At 43.2% G+C, this 24,241-nt stretch overlaps 1 protein-coding gene across 1 annotated transcript; it reads left to right on the top strand.

Moving 5' to 3' along the window:
* The first annotated feature begins 17,366 nt into the window (after nucleotides 1-17,366).
* Nucleotides 17,367-22,870, top strand: CIPC (CLOCK interacting pacemaker). The gene is given in 2 exon segments (XM_075926108.1): nucleotides 17,367-17,381; nucleotides 17,541-22,870. Coding segments are annotated over 2 exon segments (870 nt in total). The 3' UTR covers nucleotides 18,396-22,870.
* Nucleotides 22,871-24,241: the final 1,371 nt, after the last annotated feature.

Here is a 24,241-nt window from a genome sequence, read left to right as displayed (position 1 = left end):
TCTCTCCCCAGAATATGACCCCAGCTCCCCCGGGGTCTATTCCCCCCGCCCTTCATCCCCCCACTCTCCCACCAGACCATCCTCTAATCCTGCCTGGGGCTGTTCTTTCCCATCTGAGCCCACCCTGTTCTTCCCACTCTTGCCCCAGGCCACCCCACTAGCCTGCCGGGGCCTTTCTCTCCTCCCATGCCCAGGCCTGTTCTCTCTACGCCTTAACGTTTTTGGTAACTTGATATAAATCAATGATTTTTTTTTTTTATGATTAAGGTGCTTCTTTTTCCCACCTGGGGCAGAACTGTACTCTGCATATACACCTTTTGAACTCTAGGTCTGCACTGACCTAGGACAGCAATTGTGAGTGGGGTACAGAGAACTGTTAGGCACATTAAAGGGATTTTTGTGTTACTGTACTTAAGAAACTGAGGCTTTGTCTACACTGCAGGGTTTTTGCGCAAGAAACTTTTTGCGGAAGAAATCCACACTGCATGGACACTCTTGCACAAGAAAGTTCTGATGGCCATTCACAGAATCTGTGCTTTGAAAATCTGTGCTTTTTCAAAAACACATTGAGCGTCCACACATGCCTTTTTGCGCACGAACTCTTGCGCAAAAAGGAGTTATTCCTCATAGAAAGAGGTGTACCTACACCGCAAAAAGCCCCGTTTTGCCATTTTACTGTAAATTTTCTTGCACAAAAACGCACGTGAGGTGTGGACGCTCGTGGGTTTTTGCGCAAAAACCCCTGTAGCATAGACATAGCCTGAGAGGAAAAGGACATTGCCCAACCTGCTTGCAGGTAGATCCTTTATTCATGGTTTATGCTTATGAACTCTGTTCGCAGTGTTTTCCCAAATTAACACCAAATTACTTCCCTCCTTTTATTAAATGTTTCTTTTCTACTCTCAGACTCTGTTTGTGAGTAGGGAAGTATTGCTCCTCAGGAGATGCCCAGAAGTGGTGTGTAAATTTCCCAGGTTACTGAGTGAGGGCTTGAGTAGGTTCTGTGTTGTACTAATGGAAAGCAACCCATAGATATTGAACCTGGTTGCTGGCGGCTGCACCTGGCAGAAGGATTATAGGAGCAAAAACTAAATGATGTCCTCTCCTCCCAAAATTGACACACACTGAAGAACGAGAGTCCACAACATAGCTTAATATGAATGGAAACATGCAGTAAACACAACCCCAGCATTGCTCAAATTTAATACAAGCACACAGGAGAGCAATCTTCACCATGGCCATAATTAATATAGAAACATACATTGAACCAGCGTTCAGGATTGTCAAAACTCTCATTCTTAGTATTGGGGATGGGACTGGTTAACCTGTTAATTGATAAGCCTCACCCTAAAAGAGGGCTAACCAGTAGGGGCTGGAGCAGCTCCCTACCCACCGCAGCAGCTTTTATCCACGGAGATACTCCAGCCCAGCCATGCTGGAGTGCTGCTCCTTTTAATCAGTTAATTGGTTAAACATAAAATGTAACCAGTTAACCAATCAATATAGACAAAGTACATGCATCACATAGAAAAACAGCTTCAGCAATGCACAAATTATACATAGGGAGAGGCAAAAGTAGACTTTTCAGCATTGTTAATAATCACATAAAAGCATATAGTAAACCAGACTCTCTCATAAGCAAAACTGCATATAAGAGCACAAAGGAAATTGCTCCCAATATTGAAAAAAAAAACCCTAACCCCATATTTTAATAAAAAGGTGGAATGGCCTTCAAATGATTTCATGTTTGTTTCAGATAAGTATTTAAAAGTTCAGAAGCTTGCCCAAACTATTCAACAGATGGTTAAAACACTGCTTCCCTCAATAATCTTCCTATCTGATTTTGTCTTTTGGATGGAAGCCTGATATCATTCTTCCCTGAAACTGGCATCATCTGAAGCGAATGGCTGATCTACACTACTTTCAAAACATACAGTACCCGTACATATACACAATAACTGACGTTACTTTGAAATAACAATGTAAGCATCTACACAGCAAAATACATTTGAAATAACAGACTTTTGTAAACCTAATTCCATGAAGAATAACGCCAATTCCAAAATAGCTGTTGTTTGGATGCTCTGCTGTTGCTATTTTGAAATAGCTCCTCCTCAGGGCCATTCAAACAATTAATTACCAGTGCCTCCTGGGGCTTTAAATCAAGGTAGCACTTCCATATTAGGGATGCCTGCCTTGGACTAACTTTGAGGCTTCCCTGTAGTGTAGATGTGCTATTTCAAAATAAGCTATTTCAGAGTATTTCTTCCAGAACAGCTTATTTCAAAATAAGTGTGCAGTGTAGATATAGCCTGCCACACACAGACTTCCACACACTCCTGACCCTGACTTTTACCAATACCCAGGTTCATAATCCTATTGTGAGTGCTCAGAGATCGAGATAGGCTTGAAAAAACCACGGACAGGTCTGTGAGAAGGAGATAAATTAAAACAGTATCTTTTGTCCTTCCCCAAACTGAAACTGGAAAGAGATCCAAAACACTAAAGCTTGAGGTCTGCATCTAACAAACACACTGAATCTGACATACCCCAAACTCAAGTTTGGATCTGATGTTCTATCAAATACAGGACCAATACTGGTATTTAAAGCCTCAGATAAATAGGAACAACTTACCTGTTTGCTGCCTTGTGTCCTTTACAATACTTGAGAATGAGGTTGGAGATGCTTGTCAACCTATGGTACAATTTCAATAGGATGAGAAATCTCTACTCTGGGTCATCCTGTAAATTGATATGGAAGGTGTTTGTTTCCTTTTCCACTTGTGATTGGCTGTTTTATCCACTATCTGTTTGGGTTGGAGGTAATTTCCTCTTACCTATTCAGTAATTTACTGGCCTATGTTTTCCATTTTTAATGGGGATGTTTCAGATTCTTGAACACAAACACCATCTCAATGTATTTCTCTCCACTTCTACTCACAAAATTTATTTTAATCTTTATCTGAACTCTCTATGAAACTGCTCTTCATAACCAAAAGCAAAACATTCTGTCTCTGGTAGACTTGCAGATGGAGCAGGTAAATCCCCATTTCTGGCAGAGTTCATGGAACTATTTGAGTCACTTGTCTCCTCTCCATTAGGCCTGAGCACTCAAGTCTCTTTTCTGATCTCTGGGCCTGGTTTCTCCAGGATTTATGGAGTATCATACCCTCATATTGATTCCACTAGCTGATTTTCCAAATCATTTGGAAGAAAAAGAGGTATTTCATGCTCTTCATTTGCTTTCTAAGTTTCCTAATTTCCTCATTTTACTGTTCCCCTCTGCCTTTGGCCAAAAATCTTAATTTTCTGGTATTCCTACCTCATGCTCTCCACCCCTAAAAACCAAAGTTCTTGATTCGAGTCCTACGACTTGAACTCAAGTCCAACTAAAGTCACCTAGGTGACTCAACTTGAGACTCAACTCAGGTTCATTGTTTGTGACTTGAGACTTGATTTGAGACTTGCTAATTTTGTTAAATCGACTTGGTGAAAAAATTGTCTGAAAATGCCGATATTGATGGCTTGTACAAAAGTGACTTGACATTTTTAAAATTAAGACTTAAGACTCGACTTGGGACTTGACTCAAAAGTGACTTTAGGGACTCGAGACTCGACTTGAGACTTGAACTGTAGTGACTTGAGACTCGACTTGGACTTGACAATGATGACTTGAAGACAACACTGCTAAACGCTCTCATTATTTTCACCAGAAAGACTGTGGAAAAGACTCACTCAAGGGAGCTGTGTTGTTTCCCCTTTATACTGTATTCAGACCATGCAACAGCCTCAGGGAATGCATGTCTTATCCAGCCTGGATGCACTTTTCATCACTCTGAGCTGTAAAAGGTTTAAACCCCACAAGCAGGCATCTGACTAATCCTCAGGGCTTGTGTTGTGTACAAGACAGTTATTGGGTAGGAATAACCATGTTGCTCTTTAGTTAAGATGCAATGCCCTTCCCGTACAATGCCGGTGATCAGTCATGGCCGGTCTGTGATACTTTCAAATATTCATCCTGACAACCTCCAATCCCATTAATCGTCTCTGGATACCCAAAAAGGCCACGCACAGGTACCAGCCTTTGGTTCATACTCTGCGATTTTATTGAGAGCGGTATTGCTACCAAGCACTTGCAGCTTCCCCTCCTTGTTCCTTCTGGATCTGTCCCACCCTCCATTCTCCTGTGCCTCATGCTCACTCCCGTGGCCCCCGACTGAAGGGTAAGGGAGACTGTAGGCCAGCGCAGAAGCAGGTCGTCGCACACATAAAGGGCGGGCGCCCTAGCGTGCTTCGCCGTCTCTCATGCCCTTCGAGGAAGAGGAGGAAGAGGAGGGGTGGCGCCAAAACAGAACAGTCAAGACCTGAGCGCGCTTGCGCAATAGAGGTGTTCAGCTCGAGCCGTCAGAAAACGCTCCACGCAGGCGCACTGAAGAGCCTCTGCTGCTGCTGTTAAAGCCCGTTAAAGCCCCTCCACCGCCATCTTAAGCGCGGGGAGAGGTTGAATTGGTGGGAGGGGCCGTGTAAGGCTCCGCCTACTCCAGGCTTAGATATCTCGAGAGAGGGCTTCTCTAGGCGATGAGGAGGTTGGTAGTTTAGCTTGCAGCTCCGACGCATGCGCTGTTTGGGAGGGCGGCCGGGGCGAGTCGGAGTGCTGCTGGAGGGCGAGCCGCTAGTAGCACCTGTGCCCAGGTGGGTGGGGGATAAAAGGGACGGGGCGGGCTGGATTCGGAGAGACATAAAGAAACCGCGGGGGGAGGAGATGGGGTAGAGGGCGAGAGAGCCTGATGAAGGGTAGTGAGCGCGGAGGGGGCAGAAGAGAGCGGAACGTGGTGTAATCAGGCGGGCACAGGGAGGGAGGCAGTGGTGTGTGTGTGTGTGAAGGGTCCGGGGCCACTTAAGGTGGGGGGCGGCTCAGAAGGGGGTGGCGTGTGGGTGCATGGGGGATTGAGGTGGCTGCCTGGTGGGGGGGTATAAGAAGGTCAGTCAAGGGGAGGCAGCGAAGAGGACCAAGGTGCGTAAAGAGGGGCTGCTCAGCAGGCACCCAGTTTGGGGGGAGGATGCCCCAGGACAAGGGCGGTGATGTGGTCCTGCTGCTGCTTGCAGACTTAGCCAGGAACCGTTGAAGCCTTGAGCGATGGTGTTGATAATGATAATGACACCGCTTCGTGCTCCGTTCTGAGATCATCCCACACATCTTACTCAAAAGCGCTCTCTTTTTAATGGATAGTCTGTTACCGATACAAGAAGCTAGAGCGAAAGCCCCGGAGACTGAATTCCTTGAGTTATTATCTGGAGGAAGCCCTTCCAGGACAGGGGAAAGTCATACTGATGTGGCAGCTTCCACTTTTCAGCTTTTGTGTGTAAAATGCTGCGTTCCCTGTACTTAGATCACTCACAACATTATCCGTTCAATTTATACCAATTATGATGGGGTGTTTTTATGAACTAGACACCTGCTCACGTGGACTCCCTGTTTATTTCATGTGTGCCACCCAGCAACTGCTGCATAGTAACAGCTTTTGGTAACTTGAGCCAGACTAAAAGAGGTCAATTAAATTTATGAGCTTTGGTATCCTATTACAATCCCAGAATTGCATAGCTCCTGGTGCTTTAAAAAAACCAAAAAATGGTGTAGGGGAAAATGAATGAATGTTATTGCTGCCCTTGTCACACTTCCACATTTTTCCCATGTCAATAATACTGTGTTAGGGCTTGTGGGTGATGCATTCCTGTTCTACCTGTTCCAAATCTCAGAGATAAACCCTCCTGTGTGACTCAGTCTCTTTGGTTAAAGTGCTGAATTGTTAATGTGTCTTATCAGTACATATACTGTAAACTGGTTAAAAATAAATGCCTCTGTCTCTCTCAGGAAAGGATAAGTGATCAAGAAAGAGATCGGGGCAGTGATTCCATCTCTCATAGAAACTTCTTATGAGTACATTTATTCTAGTACATGGTTTATTGCATCATCTTGCACTGTCTGCTTTTGGAAATTGGGTTCTGGACTTCATGGACCATTGGTCTATCCCTTTATAGAAATTCCTCTGTTCCCATTTTATAGTTCACATTGTGTACCAGAACTATTCTCTGAAGCAACCATACTGGAGGAAAAATGCTTTTAAAAACACATGTCCTACCTGCATGACTAATAGTACCTAAGAGTATTAAAATGTAAATAACTTCTAAAATTGAATTTTAGTGTGTTTATACAAATTAATTAGTCTGATTCGCTTTTGGTTTCTTGTGCATTAGCACAAATCAGTTGTCTGTGTTGCAGGCACTGCAAAGGACTATTTGAATCCAAACATCCTGTGCATGTGGTTTGTTTGTTTTAAACCATGAAAATATTTGTTGAAGTATTAGGCTCACTAAATTCCTCTGTCCTGTCTTTCCAAGGCTTGGATATTTGACTGGTCCAAAAATAATTGGTCATTTGACCAACCAGATATTGTCAAATGTTCAAAAATGGTCAAATACTTCACAGGTATATTAGAACAGTAATAAAAAAGAAGTTTTATACCAGTTAGGAATGTAAGCAACTGGTCAACTAGTCACCTTGACTAGTTGCTTCCCTCCTCTCTCCCTCCGCTGCCTGTATCAGAAAGAGGCAGCAAGGGGGTGGAGCGGGAGTCGGCGCTGGGGGAGCCACTTAAAAGCCGGTTCCCCTAGCACCATCTCCCTGGAGGGTGCATAGGGGTGCAACAGGGAACTGGTGGCACTTCCGCCTTTAAATGTTGCAAGAGCGGGGCTCTTGTACATTTCAAAAGCAGGGAGCACGGGGCCAGCAGTAGACTGCTTGAGTCTCCCCTGCTGGCCCTGTGCTCCCCGCAGCACTTTGCCTTTTAATGTTGCAACTGATGGCTCTTGCTACACCTCAAAGGCAGAAGGTGCCCTTATCAACCAATCGAATAGTCAGTGCAAATTGGTCTAAATATAACATCCTTAATACCAGTAGAGCTGTCTTAGATATTTATGCATGATTAAAACAAAAGTTTGTTCATCTGAAGAAATGGGTTATGCCCATGAAAGCTCATGATGCCATCTACATTTTTTGTTAGTCTCTAAGGTGCTGCAAGACTATTCATTGTTTAAGTTAAAACAAACAAGTTACTTACAGTTCTCCAAATTAAACTAATTTAACAACGACATTGTAAAAAAAATATATATTACCTTTTTAAACAATATTAGGTTAGCATCTAAATGTGAAGGTTATTCAAGACTGAACAGTTAAAGAGCAGATGTGAAATTAAACAGAAATGAAATACATAAGAGCCATTTTTAAATTTACAGAATTGCTAGATAAGGAGAAGCTCAATGGCTGTACATCTACTCTTACATGTTAAGAGAGGACACTCCCTTCCACCATTCTCCTTGTGAATTAATTTCTGAATTTTGTATGTTTTTCTAGTCAATTTACATTCTGGGAGCAGAGACCATGTTTTTTAACTTGTTTAATGTTCTTTCTAAGCAGTTGATAGCCTAGTGAACAAATAAAGATATAAGAATAAAGATACAGTGTCTGGTTGTAATCTTTTAATCAAGAAGTTGAACTTTCAGTTAGTTCTCTTTTTTTTTTCTCCCAACAATAGCATTAGCATGTAGTTAAATAGTCTTACTAACAGATGAGTCCATGATGTAATCAGAAAGTAGGCCAATGCCACCTATATCAGGGTATTCGTACTGGAATCTTTGTTTGTATTTGGCCATCATCAGATAATATGCATCTGTTGATGTTATTTAACCAGACATATGATCAGCTTGCCAACATTAGTCTCCTTAACTTTCTTTTAACAAAAGTCTGATTTACCTTATCTTGTCTCTGTAATTGAAGAAATGGCTCTTCATTTTCAGAAGTTTGAGTTATGGTGTCCTACCCTAAAGGACAAATGGAAGGACATGGAAGTGTGTGTGGCATGAAAAGTAATATCATAATTGCACCTTTTAAAAATGGCTTTCTTGGTATAATTTCTGATGTCAAGCTTTCATGTTATGAAAGGATGTGGGAAGAAGAGGCACTTCTGAAGTAGGGATGTAATACTGTAGTCGGTTAACCATTAAGCAAAAGCTTATAGGTTAATACTATAGACTACACACATTTCCCTCCCCCTACCCTTGCCAGTAAACTTTTTAGCAGGCTGGCCAGCAGCCTGGCTCAGTTCTGGCTCATGCCAGGTCTAGAACCTATCCCTGCTGCAGCTCTGCATTTAAAGGGTTTTAGGAGCCAGGTGGGCAGGCAGCCCGGCTCAGTTCCAGCCCACACTGGAGCTCCGCCCCCTCACACAGGGGCTGCTGTCACCCTGTGTTGTTGCCTTTTTATCAGAGGCAGCAGCACTGGGCAATAGGCAGCCGGTCTACAAGGGGAGCTGGTTTTTAAACTGGCTCCCCTTGTGGACCAGCTCTCACTTGGCACCCCATGCTGTCTCTGATACAGTGGCTGCTGGCTCCACCTCCGAGGACTATAGAATAGTCGACTAACTGATAAAAATCCATGAGGTTACTCAACTATACAATTAAGCGATATTTAACATCCCTATTCTGAAGCCTTGTCTATGCCAGGAGCACTTTACCAGTGTAGATATACTAGTATACTGTACTTGTAAAATGCTCCTGGTTTGGACTCCGCTTATTTCAGCAAAACTACAAAACAAGCTACACTGGCAAAACTGTATTTTGCAAAAATATCTATATCTACACTTAGAGGCTTTTGCCAGCATAACTGTCAGGAGTTGCAACCCTGTCCAACATAGCTATATCAGCAGAAGTCTGCAATATGGAGATGACCTAAGCAACTTTTAACACCTCTTAAGTGTATTGTGTTTGTTTTGTTTAAATAACCTTCAGGTTTGAGGGAAAAGTTAAAAAACAACAAATAGTTTAGTAGCACTTTAAAAACTAACAAAACATGTAGATGGTATGAGCTTTTGTGGGCTGTGCTACTAAACTATTTGTTGTGTTTTGAGTTTTTCCTTTTACAAACTAACTTGGCTACTCTTCTGAAACTTCAGGTTTTAGTCACATTTCTCTATGTGGGAAATGGAGCTACATCTTTAGTTTTCTGCCTATGCGTCAATACTTGAAGATACATATTCTTAAGATGCTTCTATTTCCTAACGGTCTCCAACAAGGTTCCCCCTGTAAGCTGTGTGCTTGCACAGCAGTTTTCTCCACTCAGAAGTTCAAAACTCCTGCAGGCAGAGAGCACAGCTGATTGGCAGGGGGAGGGGCTCTCACCTAGCAAGCAGCTAAAGGGAGCTAGCTGCCTGCTTGAACTGAGGAGCTCCCAGAGCTGGTAAAAAGGGAGATAAAGAGACAGTTTATGTCTGGGGGGAATGGGGAGGGAGGGAGTACGTAATTAATTGGTTGATGAAGAGTCAGAGGAGAGGGGAGTTTAGAGCATCTCTCTGCAGGAGAGAGCAAGGCAGAAACTCAGCATGCTCAAGCCTCCTGGGGAGGGGAAGATAAGGAGCTGACTGCATGGGGTAGCTGAGGGAAAGAGAGTGGGTGTGTGCTGGAGTCTGTGCAGTGAGGTAGAGGCAGGAGGCAGTTTATTTGACATGTCTGACTAGCTGCAGTCCTCTCTGTCTGACTGTGTTGATGGGGGAGCAGGCTGCAAGGGAAGTTTGTGTGTCAGTACATTTGTTATGATTACATTTCAAACAAGATTTGCATTGTTAATAGCTGAAGATAAGAAAGAAAAATATTTTTAACAGAATGTTTTTGGAGTTTTGCAGATATCTAAAACTCTGAACTTAATGATTTTTTAAAAAAATCTGTTACTAATTTACATATATTGCATTAAGACCAGATCTTTGCTATTTAGTGGAGTTCTGGCTCTTAAAAGTCAGAAGTAGCAAGTACTAGCTTGAGCTGTTAGATAGGTTGATACATGTACTCCAAGGACAGTGTTAATTTTCTTTATTTGATTTCGTATTAAATATTGTAAGCATTGCTCCTTGTTAAATATCCTTTGTTTTAATATATTTTCTTCCACACATATGGACTGCTTAAAATTGTGTGTGTGTGTTTTGTTTGTTGTATTAGTGATACATATCCACACACACACTACCTCAATATTGGTGGTGCACATACAAAATTTCAACCCATTCAAAAGAAAATTCAACCTGCCCAAGGATAGAAAATGTTAGAGGGAACACTGGTCTCCAATTAACTCATTGACAGCATTCTGTGTAAGAGGATTAAAATATACATGATGACTATTCCACTTTACGCAAAGGACCATTGATTTAATTTAAAGATAAATTATATATTTTATATCCACTGTCTTATCTGAGTCACCATATTGTTGAACTTCACAGTAATCAAATAGAGCCAGACATTGCCTTTCCACGATAGAAGAAATTACAATTCCGTTTACTAATTCACATGTGCATAGTAAGGAATTAGTAGCTTGTTTAAGAGTCTTTAATAAAGTTAGGCATATTCATGCAGAGTCTTCTCTAGATTAATCTTTCATATATTGTGCTAAATATTGTAAATTCAAGTATGAAAAAAGTTTAATTTAGTTCAATTCAATAAGTTTGGCTAACTTGTATACTCTATTCTTCTGCTTTAAGCCATTTGTTAAAGGGAGCTGAGCAAGACAATTACATACTAGGTTGTTTCAAGAACATTCTCATCTTTGATTTTTTTTTTTTCAGTTCCTCTCTTTGCTTCATTGATGGTACAGGTTGAACCTCTCTTCTGTGAGATTCTCTGGTCCAGCAACATCAGCCAAAGATGTTGCTGCACCAGAGATCCCTGGCAGGGAGCAGCTGGCCATGGAGTCCCAGGGGCAGGGTAACCTGGAGATCTGCTGACAGACCCTGGGAGAACCTGGAGTCCATCAGCAGAGGGGCCTCTGGTCTGGCAAACTCCCTCTGAGCCCAAGGGTGCCAGACCAGAAAGGTCCAAGTTGTATTTACAACTAATAGTGGCAAGAGATATAACATAAGAGGTGTACAGTAAAGCATGCACCCAAGATAATTCAGATACATTTAAAAATGGTATTTCCACTTGCTGTATAAGAGAACATAACGTGGTTGAACCTTCACGTGTAGAATTCAGGTTCCATGTTTAGATTTGGTGAAAACCCCATAATCTGCCAATTTTCCTTACTCAATTACTTTTGTCTCCAGCCACGTGTCCTAGCTTCATCTTTCACGCATCCCAAGAGCTTAATGTCCTACTGTTGCCACTCTTACATTTGTGATTGGTCACACTACATGTACATGTGAGCGGGACTATTCCAATAGCACGACCAGCAATCTTGATTCATATTTCTTTGAGGTCTCCTAGATGCCAATACATTTGTCCTATTTGCCACATTGTTAGACAAAGACTTAATCTTGTCTGTGTGAGCACTGTCTCTCCACCCTTGTCACATCTGTGTCACTGGGTATTAGTCACATGCAACACAAAATGGCTGAACACAACTACTATTTTATTAACACAACACTGAACTTAAAGAACAAACATAAAATTCAAGTGTCATAGTAAAGCAATGGCAGGAAGCCAGAACCTACAATGCAAATAATCAGAACTGGGGTCACTACAAATAATAGGGGATCATACCTTCATCACCGAACATCATGATGACTGTGAGTAGATGTACAGGATGAGAAAGGGATGCAAAGGATTAGGCAGGCAGAGGGTCTTCTCTCTTTTTGTCTTCTTTCTCCTTCTCTTGACTCGTCCTGTATGTGGACGAGAGAGATCGATCCAGTTGCCTGGCCTTACTGCAGTCTCCTTAACCTTAAATAAATATGCTCTGCCCAGCAACCGCCACCAGTGTGGGATGCAGGGTTTCCCCACCACAGAAAACTGTTCCAGATGCACTCTCTGGTGGGAGATTTGTAGCCTTCATGGTGGCAGCAACCAGACTCCTGCCTCTGACAGTCTATCAAGCCAAACACCCTGCCCCAGCTGCCTGAGTGGGCCTACAGATAGGCTGTCATTCTAGCACCACAGCTTTGCGCAGAAAGCAAGTGCATGCCGAGAGCCCTTAGGGGCAGGTGAACACCCTTTATAATCCCTTGTGTTGTCAGGAAGATTAGGTCAGGCAATCCCACTTTTCCTGCCTTTTTCCTGCCCTTTTCAGTCAGGGGATGGTGGCAGGGAGGCTGATCACCATCTTTAAGGGAAAAATCAAAATGTGGACATAAATAGCACCCCTCCCCTCAACATCTTCCCTCCTTTGCAACCTGGTACCTTGGTACCATTATTGCCCATTAACAATTACACAAGGGACGGCGCATATCTACTAAAATTAACTGCACTCCTAATTTTCACCTGCATCCATCAAATTATTGCAGTCATGGCTATAACAACTACAGATTGAACAATTAAGACAGTGGTCACCAACCAGTAGATCAGGATTTACGGTAGATCTTGGAACCTTTGATAGGTGATCCTGACAGGTTTGGCCAGGAGGCTGTCCAGTGCCAGTACTTCATCTGCCCCCTCAGCACTGCTGAACTGCTCCTGCCCTCTATGTTAGAGGTACCCTCCCACCCACGACAGCCTCCTGCTTGATATGCAGGACACTGGAAGAAGAGGAGGGGTGTGCTTAATGTCAAAGTGCCCATCCTTCACCCTGTACCCCATCTCCACAGAGCAGATGGGAAAAGGCATAGAGTGTTTGCTGGCCGCTTTTAGGAGTGGTGTAGTAACAGGGTAGGGGTGAGCCTGCCTTAGCCCTCTGCACCAGCACCCAGAAGCCATCTGTGGTAAGTGGTGCCCAGCTGGAGCCCACATTCTGAACCTCTGCTCCAGTCTTGAACCCCTCCTGCATCCCAAACTCCTGCCCTAGCCCTGAGTTCCCCTGCCTTTTAAAGCATGAGATCACTTTTTGAATTTAAGTGCAATCCAGGATCTACTTCAAACCCAAAGAACCTTGCCCCACCTCTTTCTCACCTCTCCTCCAAGGCCCTGCCCCTGATCACTCCATCCTCCCTCCCTTCCCCAATCCTCACTCACTTTTATGAGGTTGGGGGCAGAGGGTTGGAGTGTGGGGGGGAAATGCAGATGCTGAGCTTGAGCTAAAGGATTTGGAGAGTGGGCTGAGCCTGGGGCGGGGAGTTGAGGTGCAGGCTCTGGGAGGGAGTTTGGGCGCAATAAGATGTGACAAACGTTAGTCATCTCTGTTGGGCTGACAAAGATTCCCACCAATGGGCCAATTTAGAGGACTGAAGCACTCTCTTCATGATTTTCTCAATTTGAGTGGTGGAATTATTCACCATTATCATTGTACTATGTTCCTGTTTTATAAGCTCCTGAATATGCCTCATCAATTCAGGATGCTTTACCAATTGCCTTAATACACTCAGGTTAGCTCCCAAACTCACAGGTTCTACATGTTCATATACATAATAAGCAAGTCTTATTTCCTTGGTATTCAACTTCTCTGAAATAAAAGTAATGTCATAATCCTTCAGAAATAGCACAAAGCATAGGCACAGATTAGTATGAGGATCATTAACAGGGTAAAAAGTTAATAAATTGGTTACAAGTACTTCTAATACAGACAGTGATTGTTGATTATAACCAATTGGTGCCCCTCCCCCAACAACATCATCAGGGATCACTCTTCAGTCTGATGTTACCTGAGTTAGGCCAAGTTGCAGTTGATTTAAAAAGCAGGAAAGTATTTCTTATAAGACTTTCTGACACACATGTAGGCTAATAAGATTGGTATTCAGATCCTGAACTATGGAGTGCCACTATCATATCTGGTAAAACAGTGTTGTCTAGTAGCTATAGCAGGAGACTGGGAAGCAGGCTCATGAGTACTATTTATGATTCTGACAATATCCCGCTTAATTGTCTTGAAAGAGTCATTACAGCTCTGAAGCTCAGTTTTTCCATCTCTAAAATGGATGTAATGATACCATCCCATCTCTCAAGAGTATTAAGCTAAATTAGCAAGTATCAACAAAAAATTTGAGCTCATGAGAGGAAATATAATATAAGTTGTAATTAATACAAGTAATATAGTTGTACACTAACAAGTACTTCTGGTCCTCAAAAATTCAGTTGTTTGTCAGTGTTTCTGCTCAGAAGACACAGTACATAAACACTTCCTAGATATTACTTAAGAAAAAAATAGTATCATGTACATTGATGGCACTGTGTAAATAATCACGTATAAAAATTACACTAAGAGAACTATGCATCTGTCTGTGTGTGTCTGTCTGTACATTTGTTACCACCAAATTTAGTATGCAGCTTCTTAACCTAACTTAAAACAGGATCAGGGCTTGGTTGTGCCAGGAAAACAGGATGTGCCTGGAATCCAATTGTTTTCCATAATACAGAAAGGGAGGGGTCTGAGAGCAGGGACAGCTATGCTCTGCAATGATCACTGGGGGCAGCGAGCACAGGGGACACTTATACTACAGAGCCACCCACAAGGGGGTGGCTGAACTAGGAAGAGAGTGGCCAGCTGGGGTCAAAGCTCTCCATAATGCTGGTCATGGCCACAGGTAAGTGGTCCCTCACCACCACCAAACTCCATCTCCCTCAGCTCCAGCACTGGGCTAGGGGGCATCCTGTCACCATGACCCCCTCTCCACAGGAACATTGCTGGGGCTGACCAATGCAGCCATGGTCTCCCCTCCCTCCCAGGAACTGTTGGAGCTGGCCCACACAGCCCTGGTGCTCCCCGCCCCGCCCCCTGCTGTTGAGGCTGTGCATCCCCACGCCCCATACCTTCTGAAGGCTGGCTGGGGCTGAGCTGGACAGCTCCACCTCCCCACACACACCACCCATGGCCAACCAGGGCAATCACCACCTCCTCCCCCCCCCCCAAGGGCCTAGAACTAGCAGTCAGCGCCAAGCACCACAGCCCCACTCTCCTCCAAGGAGCTGGGGAGGGCAGCAGCTGCAGTGCTGTCCTTACCACTGCAGGCATCCCTGGTGAGCCCCCCCAAACCTCGCAGCCTCCTGACCTGAGCCCCCCACCCTGAATCCTATAGCCCTCCTGCCCTGAGTCCCTCACCCTCTGCCCTGACTCCTGCGCCCCCCACACTGCCAGCCCTGAAGGAGCTGAGCAATGCCAGGTAAGTGTTCTAGTTAAGGTATTAAAGTTAAGCACTCAGCTGTTACCTGAAATTGTTGGTTATATGCATGGCATGGTTCAGCCATGCCTCTGCGGATGATATCCTTGCAATAGATTGATGAGAGGTAGTGTAAGTGTATGTACATGGGCAGGAGAATTACACCCGGACTGATTACTGTAGATGTAGGCTTCAAATTCTACAGTCCATTCGTATTCCTTTTATCTGAGGTATTTATGGGTCCCACCCCCCATTACTATAGTCTCTGAGCACCTCCTAATGTATTTATCCCTCACAGAACCCCTGTGAAGTGGAAAGGTAACATTATTCTTATTTTACAGGTGAGAAATAGTTTCTATACAGTACTGCTAAACGTTGGCCAAAGTAACACAGGTTGCTTGTGGCATAACAGAAAATTAAACATGAGCCTCTTGAGTTCCAGGTTAGCATCCTAGCCACAGGATCATCTTTCCTCTGCTATGTGCTGTTCATCAGTGTATTTAATAGTGTGCCTAAATGCTTTGCTGAATACAGTTGTCTAGCTTATGTTTGAATACAGGCAGTCCCCGGGTTACGTACAAGATAGGGACTGTAGGTTTGTTCTTAAGTTGAATCTGTATGTAAGTCGGAACTGGCGTCAGCCACTGCTGAAACTGATCAGTTTCAACCGGGGCTGAATCTGGATGCCAGTTCTGACTTGCATACAGATTCAATTTAAGAAACCCAGGCGTCCCCAAGTCAGCTGCTGCTGAAACTGATCAGCGGCTGACTTGGGGACACCTGGGGCAGAGCAGCTGGGGTGCTGCTGGGTTGCTCCAGTAGCGCGGCTCCTCGGCGCTACTGGAGCAACCCAGCAGCACCCCAGCTGCTCTGCCCCAGGCGTCCTGATTCAGCCGCTGCTGAAACTGACCAGCAGCGGCTGAATCAGGACGCCTGGGGCAGAGCAGCTGGGGTGCTGCCGGGTTGGTCCGGAGCGGCGCTGCGGGACCAACCCGGCAGCCCCCAGCTGCTCTACCCCAGGGGTAGGCAAGAAAAACCTGGTCTGCTGGGGGGGAAGGGGAACTAGCTGCATCCCCCCCCCCCAGCAGACCAGGGGGACAGGAGCAAAGTCGCGGAGCACGCCCGCAGCGGGACAGCCCGGGCTGTCCCGCTGCGGGCGTGCTCCAAGGCTTTGCTCCTGTCCCCCTGGTCTGCTGGGGGGGTCCAGCAAAGCCGCTGGACCCCCCCCCCCCAGCAGACCAGGGACACCAGAGCAAAGCCGCCGCCTGGGTGGCTTTGCTCGTTTGCCCGGGAGCAAAGCCGCCCAGGCGGCAGCTTTGCTCGGGTGTCCCTGGTCTGCTGGGGGGGGGGGTCCAGCGGCTTTGCTGGACCCCCCCAGCAGACCTGGGAGACCGGGAGAAGCTTTTCTCGCCCCGGAGGACACGGGTGGCGACCCGCCGCCCGTGAGCTCCGGGACGAGAAAAGCCCCGTTCGTAAGTGCGGATCCGACATAAGTCGGATCCGCATAAGTCGGGGACTGCCTGTACTCCTGTACTTTGCTGAATTGACGTCTAAAGAACCAGACATTAAATTTAGATGAGGCAAACAAGTGGGAGGTAGTGTGGATGTTTTAGCATAGGTTCAGTGAAGAGCACAATTTTTAGCCAGTTAGAATCAATGTGGTAATTTTTAATTAAATCAAGATGGTTGATAATGTTACTAATATTTCATTTTTTTTAATTGCCGGGGTTGTAACTTTAGGAAGAGAGAGGTGGTATCACACAGTAATAGACTTTAAGCTTGTCAACACAAAGTTGCATCAGTTTAACCAAAAGTATGGTCTTGGAAGTGTACAACTGTGTGTGAAGAGCAGGTGTTTCTCCTTGGTCTAGCAAGCATTGACATTTCAAGTGCTAGGTTTTATGTGGTTGCAGTAAATTTTAAAACTGCAGCACATGCTAGTGATAAGTTACTGTATTTGAAATAAACAAGACCATTTCAAGCACTTGGTATAAGGAGAGAAAAGGTAGGATTAGAATTCCTATGACAATTAATATATAATTTTAAATTTCTAGATAGAATATTTGTGCATCATTCATCTAAATGTTTTAAAAGCATAATTTTAAGTGTTGTGACTTTCTTTTAAAGTTTTCTGGGCACTTGTAGTTGTTCTCATATCCTCCAGCTGAGGGTTGCTCTCTCAGCTTGTGCTAGCATAAATAGGAATGCTAAAACTGAATGGCTTTTAAATGTATTTTCTGTTAAGCAAGTAAATAGATTCTGAATTACAACTTTGCCTCTAGCAATGTCCCCAAATGTCACAAAGGAAGAATGAGTTTATATGAGGTAAAACCTACTTAGATTGCATTACAACTAGCAGCATTTAACAAAAATGTCTACAAGCATTGGCACCAAGCTCATTTGTTCTGATAAAGCTTTTCTAACATTTTTTTTCTTACACTGGATAGTTGTAGTAATTGCACTTTTTCCACCCATACTTCTCAGGGAAGCAGTTCATCACAGCTTCTGTCTTGGACCGTTCAGCCACTTTTTGAAGTGATTCCAGCTCAACCAGAGCTAGTGTTTCTTCATCCAACCACCTCTCCTCCCATTAACTCTCGTCTTGTTGGTGAAAAGGGAAGTGACTCTACAAATTACTTGTCTATCCTGAACTTCTACACAAAGACAGCACCACATCCCTGCAAAAGAGATTGTGTCTTGTATCTGGAGGGAAGAGGGAGAACCAGCGGATAGAAGTGGCTTTACACATATACTGCTATGTGCAGTAATACTAGTGTTTTTCCCCAAGTATCACCTGACTGTAAGCCTGCTCAGGACTCTACTCAGCAGAGTTCTCCAGGTTTGGTGGCTAGTGAAAAAATGTCAACCATTGATGGTTTTCAGTATATATCTACTGACAATCAGAAGGCCCCAGGTTTGATGCCCTTTTCTCCTACTGGACTCCTCCACACATCAAACTGCACATCTCCTGAGATGGAGAATCCAGTACATCATATCATGCAATTTGCAACCTACAGTCCATCATTGGCAGCAGAAGAACTTTACACTACTCCTGACCTATTGTTGCATCAGCAAAGCAAGCGCAAGCGCTTTCAGAATACCTTTGTTGTGTTGCATAGGTCTGGATTGCTGGAGATCACCTTGAAAACAAAGGAGCTGATTCATCAGAACCAGATAACACAGATTGAACTGGACCGACTGAAGCAGCAAACACAATTGTTCATGGAGGCAATAAAGAGCAATGCTCCTGAAGCCTGGGCAGAGCTAGAGGCATCTCTAACAGGGTCAGATAAAGCTGACAGCATCCTTCAGGCTTCTCCTACATATCCTAGCATATAGTACAAAAGATATATAGCTGTTCAAGGGATTGCTGTGCCTCATTTCCTTTGTCTCAAGCTTTTACAAAAGCATTTTTTAAGTTTGAGACTGCTTTAAAAACTCATTCACAAAGCAGCATACCATTAATAAACTGTCCCAAATGCCAATTATGACATGGCATAATGGTAGACCTTGGCAGGAATTAGCACTGCTTCATGTGACCTAGAGCTGAGTAACTGTGCGCTTCTTTGGACCATGTAGGTGTGGAAGTGCTGTGATATGTGTTCCCACTCTTCTGATGAAGAACATTGCAAATGGCTCTTTCCTAGCAAGCACCTTTTTTTATCCTTCTCCCCCCCTCTCCCTTCCTTGCTCACGCACGCGCCCATCTCCAGACAGCCAATTCACAGACTGGGGAAAAAATACCTGGTCTAGTGTAGCCACTTATGAATGTTGGGAAAGAGGAAACTTGACAGGTAACATGGTATATCTGGCTTTGTGTTAGTACTCCAAAGACACAAGGTGGCCTTGCTTTTGGATAATCACCACATTGAGCAAGTGGAGTCCTGCTTGCATTTAAGTGGCGCTCCAGTCCATAGCTTGAGCAAGCAGGAGAGGGGGAGATATTAGAAACACATGTAACAAGTAGTTCTAAGCAGGCCCTGTCAGCCTGCCTATTTTAGCTTCTTTAAAGTTGAGAGCTGGGTGAAAACCTGAAAGCACTAAATCTGCACTGGAAGTATTTATTTCAAAGCAAGTTTATTTGCATTGCTCATTAATGGCAAACAACTGTACTAAGCAAGGTGACTTTGGATTTCCCAGGTATGCAATGAGACAAACACTGACTGTTACTTTTTTAAAAAATCAGCTCTTATGGGATTTTTTTAGTTGTCAAACAATGAAGAGTCATAGATTCTAAGGCCAAAAGAGAACAATGTGATTAAATCGTATGACTTCCTTTATAATACAGGCTATAGCACTTCCCCAAAATATGTTCCTTGCTAGGCAGCTAGCAAGATCAACTATGCATCCTTTGGTCTTGATCCTGTTTAGGAGAGACTCTATTCGGGCTGTGAAATCATCTTGCTAAGATTAAAGAAGGAGAAAAATGGTTATACAAGTTCTAAAGTGAAACAAGCCCTGTTTCTTATAAAAAACATCTGTGTGTCACTAAAAGGGACTCCGGGCACCTTGTGACAACGTCACAAGAATATGACCTGAATTATATTGAAAAGAGCGTTAAATGTTCAAGGTGAGTATTATCATTTCCAACCTTCCTATCTTGAAGCCTGCACTCACACAATGATTCTGGTATAGGTTGAACCTCTTTAGCTCTCTTTATTTTTATTTCACCATGGTGAATAAACTGAACAGTGCTTGTAACGCTGCTTAGTAATGTATGATTGTACTGATACACCATATACAAGGCTTATCAGCTCTCTTCATAACAAAGTGTTAATGTTGTTATACAATTTTACTGTATTGGTATAAGGAAGTAAATAGATAAAGCATAAAAACATGCTTACATTTAGTGGCATTTCCAACACTTCCACTGCTTACTGGTCTCTTAGAAGACATTTAGGGGTAAATTAGAGTTAAATAACAGCACAGAACACTGAGAGCCACGACTGGTGGCTGTAAACAAACTTTATGGGCCTGCAGGAAACTTGGCCACACCCATGATAAGTGGATATCCAGCTAACTAAAATCATGCCGAATCACAGATGTTGCCAATCCAGAGTGTACTGGACTGTAGAGGCATTAGACTTATTGTCAAATGAACTTGGCAATCTTGTTTCAAACGCTGTTCTACAGACACATTCGTATTGTTTAAATTTAACTTGTCACTCGTTTGTATTCCCTTCAACATGAGCCATGTCTTTCAAATACTCCTGTATAATCTAAGAATGAGTAATCTAAGAATGAAGTGAACCATCTCTCCCATACTAAATTATATGATCAGTGTTTGATCCCTTTGATTTGACAATGGCTTTCAAACTAAACTTGTATTTAATGTGATCAAGTATTACTTGGACATTCTTATATTTTCTGCATGAATTTCAGTTTCTCATAAAGAAACCTAAATTATTTTGATTTAAAGTTTTAGAGTTGGCCTTTTGTCTTTAAAATTCAGTGACTTGACCCTTTCACCCTTCTCGTGGTCTCAGATGAACATTGCAAGAGGCCCTAAAGAATTCTCCTACAGCATTACTGTAACAAATGCCTTAGAAAATTTTTTGGAGGTAGGAAACGAGACTTCTCTTTTCAGCACTTTACTTAGCTAACTGAAAAGGAATTGCATACATGCCTCAAGGGGGGTAGAACATGGAAGTCAAGCATGGACTGGCCTCTGGAGCTACAGAGAGATTTCCCAGATGGCTGCATGACTCTGTCCCTCTCAGAATCCAACTGAATATAGTTAAGCACAATTCCAGCTGTCGGGTAGAGTACCACCAAAGAAAGTGGGGGAGGGGTGCAGAAGATTAGAATTTGGCCACGTTGCATAGTGATACCAAATTCAAACAAGAGGCTACATATGGCAGCAGGGCATCACATGGTCTTGGCCAAATACTGAAACACCTGAATCCACTAGAGTATCACAACCAAAAGTTACTACAGTGGAACTACCACCACCTCCTTTTTGAAAGGGAGTAAAGGTTGGTCCTTTGATCAGAGTGTTCCAAGTGCTTGTGTATGGCACTGGGAGGGAGGGGAATAAACATATGAGCCACCTGGTCCTACTGCGAGTTCCTTTTGTTTCCTTGGAAGCTCTTCTTCTCCCATCTGAGATTGTGTAGACCCTAATTATTAAGAATGATTGTTCTGGAAAGTGAAGTAATGGATCTAGAATGAATTGTGGATATTTTAGAGATGAAAGGAATGGAGGATGACAAAAACTCAACTGGAGGTGTTTTAAAGTAAGCGAGAGAGGGCTCCCACTTGCTCTGCTGTGGTGGAGCAGATAGGCCAGAAAATTACCCTAACCAGGGTATAATCTATTTGCTAATGTAGGAAAACTCCTAGACAGTGTAAATCTGCTGTAGTTTGCACATCACAGGCTCTCTCACAGGCAGTGGGTTAAAGTGGTATGCTCAGAGCTGATGGACCTTTCTAACTAGTGTAGTCTTATATAAAATATATGTGAATGTAATAAAACTATGAACAGAAGTTCAACAATTGCTTAGAAATCACACTGGCAGTCAGAATCTAAACTTCTTATTCTGTATATACTGGATTAGAAAAATCTTCAAAGCTACTGAATAAATCAGGTTACTTAGAAACCATATCCCCAGATAAATTAGCAATTTAGCACATTAATGAAGTATGCTGGAGGGCACTGATGGTAGATATACAAAATGCTGCCTTTATTGCTGGACGCCTTAGTGAAGCTTTTTTCCTACTCTAGCTGTAAATTTGGTAAAATAAATGGGAATGGAGCTATAGTGAGAGAATTAAACTGTTTTAATAGACTTGGTCAGAAGCCGAAGCCAGTTCTAGACAGAATCCAGAACCTGCCTACCAAAAACAGGAGCCACTTCAATTAAACAATTCTCTAGGCATTGACTCTGGAGGTTTTGGGGGGTTTTTTATATGTGGATCAACTAGAATTTGCTTTAACAAACTAGTCTTAAGCCAGAGGTCCTGAGCTCTGAAAGGTCACCTGGACAGTTTCTGCAGCTTAAGCTTTGTCTGTTGCTGCTGCCACCAGCTGTCAGGAATGACTAGGAAAAGGGAAGACTGACGGGTCAAGCAAATTTCTTCTGCTTTCATGTAAAAGTTTTAATAATTTTATACATCTTGAATTTTTAATTGCTATCATGAAGTTTTTTTAAAAAACTTTGATAATTATGGTTGAATGTAAATATTTTCTGTACCTACAAGTGCATTGCAAAATCTGAATACTGTAGTATAAGAACTTGATGAAAAATGTGACTTTTTTCTGAAAAGCTTTATAGGAACAGACTGTGAAATATGAATGAAATAAAGTGTATGCCTGAAAAATTGTGTTTTGCTAGAATATTGTTAAACTATGGAGTTCTTTATGATAAAATGCTCTCTACAAACACACCTCTGGGGGAATTTTGTGCCACTGTACATGTGCAAAATTCATACATCCTGCAGATAATTCATTCTGCTGGAAAGGCACTGCAGTTACACCTTTTGCCTACCAGGGACTGCTGTGGAAATAGAAAAGAGTGCAGCCAGCTCAGCCAGCCATGGAGAAGGGAAGGGGAGAGGCTGTCTTCCTTATAGACCTGTCCACAGGGCCAGATGAGGAAACATGGGATATGGAAGACAGACAGAGCAAGGCACATGGGAATGCTGAAGGGTCATATAGACTGAGATTCAGAATGGCTATTGGGGGGACAGACTGGGTGAGGCTCAGGAGCTCGTGGGGGTGACATTGAGTCTAGGGGTGAATGGGCTTGAGAGAGCAGAGCCATATAAAGGCACAGTGGGAGCACATAGGGAATGGGGGCACAGGTAGGAGTAATTAACAGCAATACAGTGATATGCAGCTGGTTCTGGAGCAGTGGATACTAACAAGTGACACGTTATAGCACATCTCTTCAAAAGGTACCACAGGATATTTAATATTAACCTGCGCCTATTTTTTCCTCAAAGGGGTAAGGGGCTTGGGAAAAGGAGGTGAAATTAGATTTCTCAAAACATTTGAAATATGTTGTAGTGAAAAATCTTGCACTGACACAGAAATGGGCTAGGTTATCAAACATATTCTTTATTTCTCAAACTTCCATAATTATGTGACAACTGCAAGAAGCATGTTGTCTATGTGGGGGTAGACACATACATTGTTCACTAACCTTGTTAGCCAAATGTGCAAAAGTTGAAATTGCAAACTGTGAATGTAAGTTATCTCCTCTCAAACAGAAAGCAATACCTTTTTCAGGAGCCAAGAATTTCAGAACCTCCCCAAGAAGGATGTTTTTGGATCATACAATCTATGCAAGTGCATCCAGCATTCTCAGCCCTGACTTCAGAAAGGTCAAGCTTCCAGATCAGTTCTGTGAGGCAAATTCTGCTCCCAGTTTCCCCCCCTTAGAGTTACCCAAATGCCAGAAAGGGAACAGAAACTAGTCACTATCCTGCCATGGATTGTCCTCCCTTGCAAAAGTCTCACATTCACAGAGGAAGAGTAAGCTGGCTGCTATCCTTTCTTCCTCATGGCCTCTGCTGCAAGTGGACAAAGATGGAGTGCAGCCTCTCCCTATCCATAGAAAAGGATGGGGTGGGGTGGTTTGTTTTTGTTTTAAATCAAACTCATAGATTGTAAACCCAGAAGGGACCATTGTGAACTAGTCTAACCTGCAAAACACAGACCCTAGGACTCTGAATTAATTCTTGTTGGAGTTAAACCAGATTTTTGAGAAAAGCATCCCATAGTGATTTAAAAATTGCCAGATAGAGAATCTACCACAGCCCTTGAAATTGTCCAGTGGTTAATTGCTCTCATTTTCTTTCCTTTTTCACTTTTTTACTTTTCAAAATGTGAATGAATTTGTTTGAATTTGTCTAGTTTCAATTTCAAGGCATTGATTCTTGTTATTTCATTGTCTGCTAGACTGAAGAGCCCTCTAAATTTCTCTGCCCCATGTAGGTGCATACATACTGTGAACAACTCCTTCTTTGGCCTTCTCTTTAAGGTCTTCTCTTTTTAAGAGTCAAGGAGTTCAATCACTATAAGGAATGTTTTCCAGTTCTATCAATATCATGATTTTTCCCTGAACCCTCTGCAATTTATTGACATCCTTCTTGAGTTTTGGGTACCAGGATTGGACATAATGTTCCAGAAGTGGTCACTGCCAAATATAGAGGCAATTTAACTTGTCTCTCCTCCTTGATAA

Source organism: Pelodiscus sinensis, chromosome 4, assembly GCF_049634645.1.
Source record: "Pelodiscus sinensis isolate JC-2024 chromosome 4, ASM4963464v1, whole genome shotgun sequence".
Taxonomy (NCBI): Eukaryota; Metazoa; Chordata; order Testudines; family Trionychidae; genus Pelodiscus; species Pelodiscus sinensis.
This window is presented reverse-complemented; position numbering and strand designations above follow the sequence as displayed.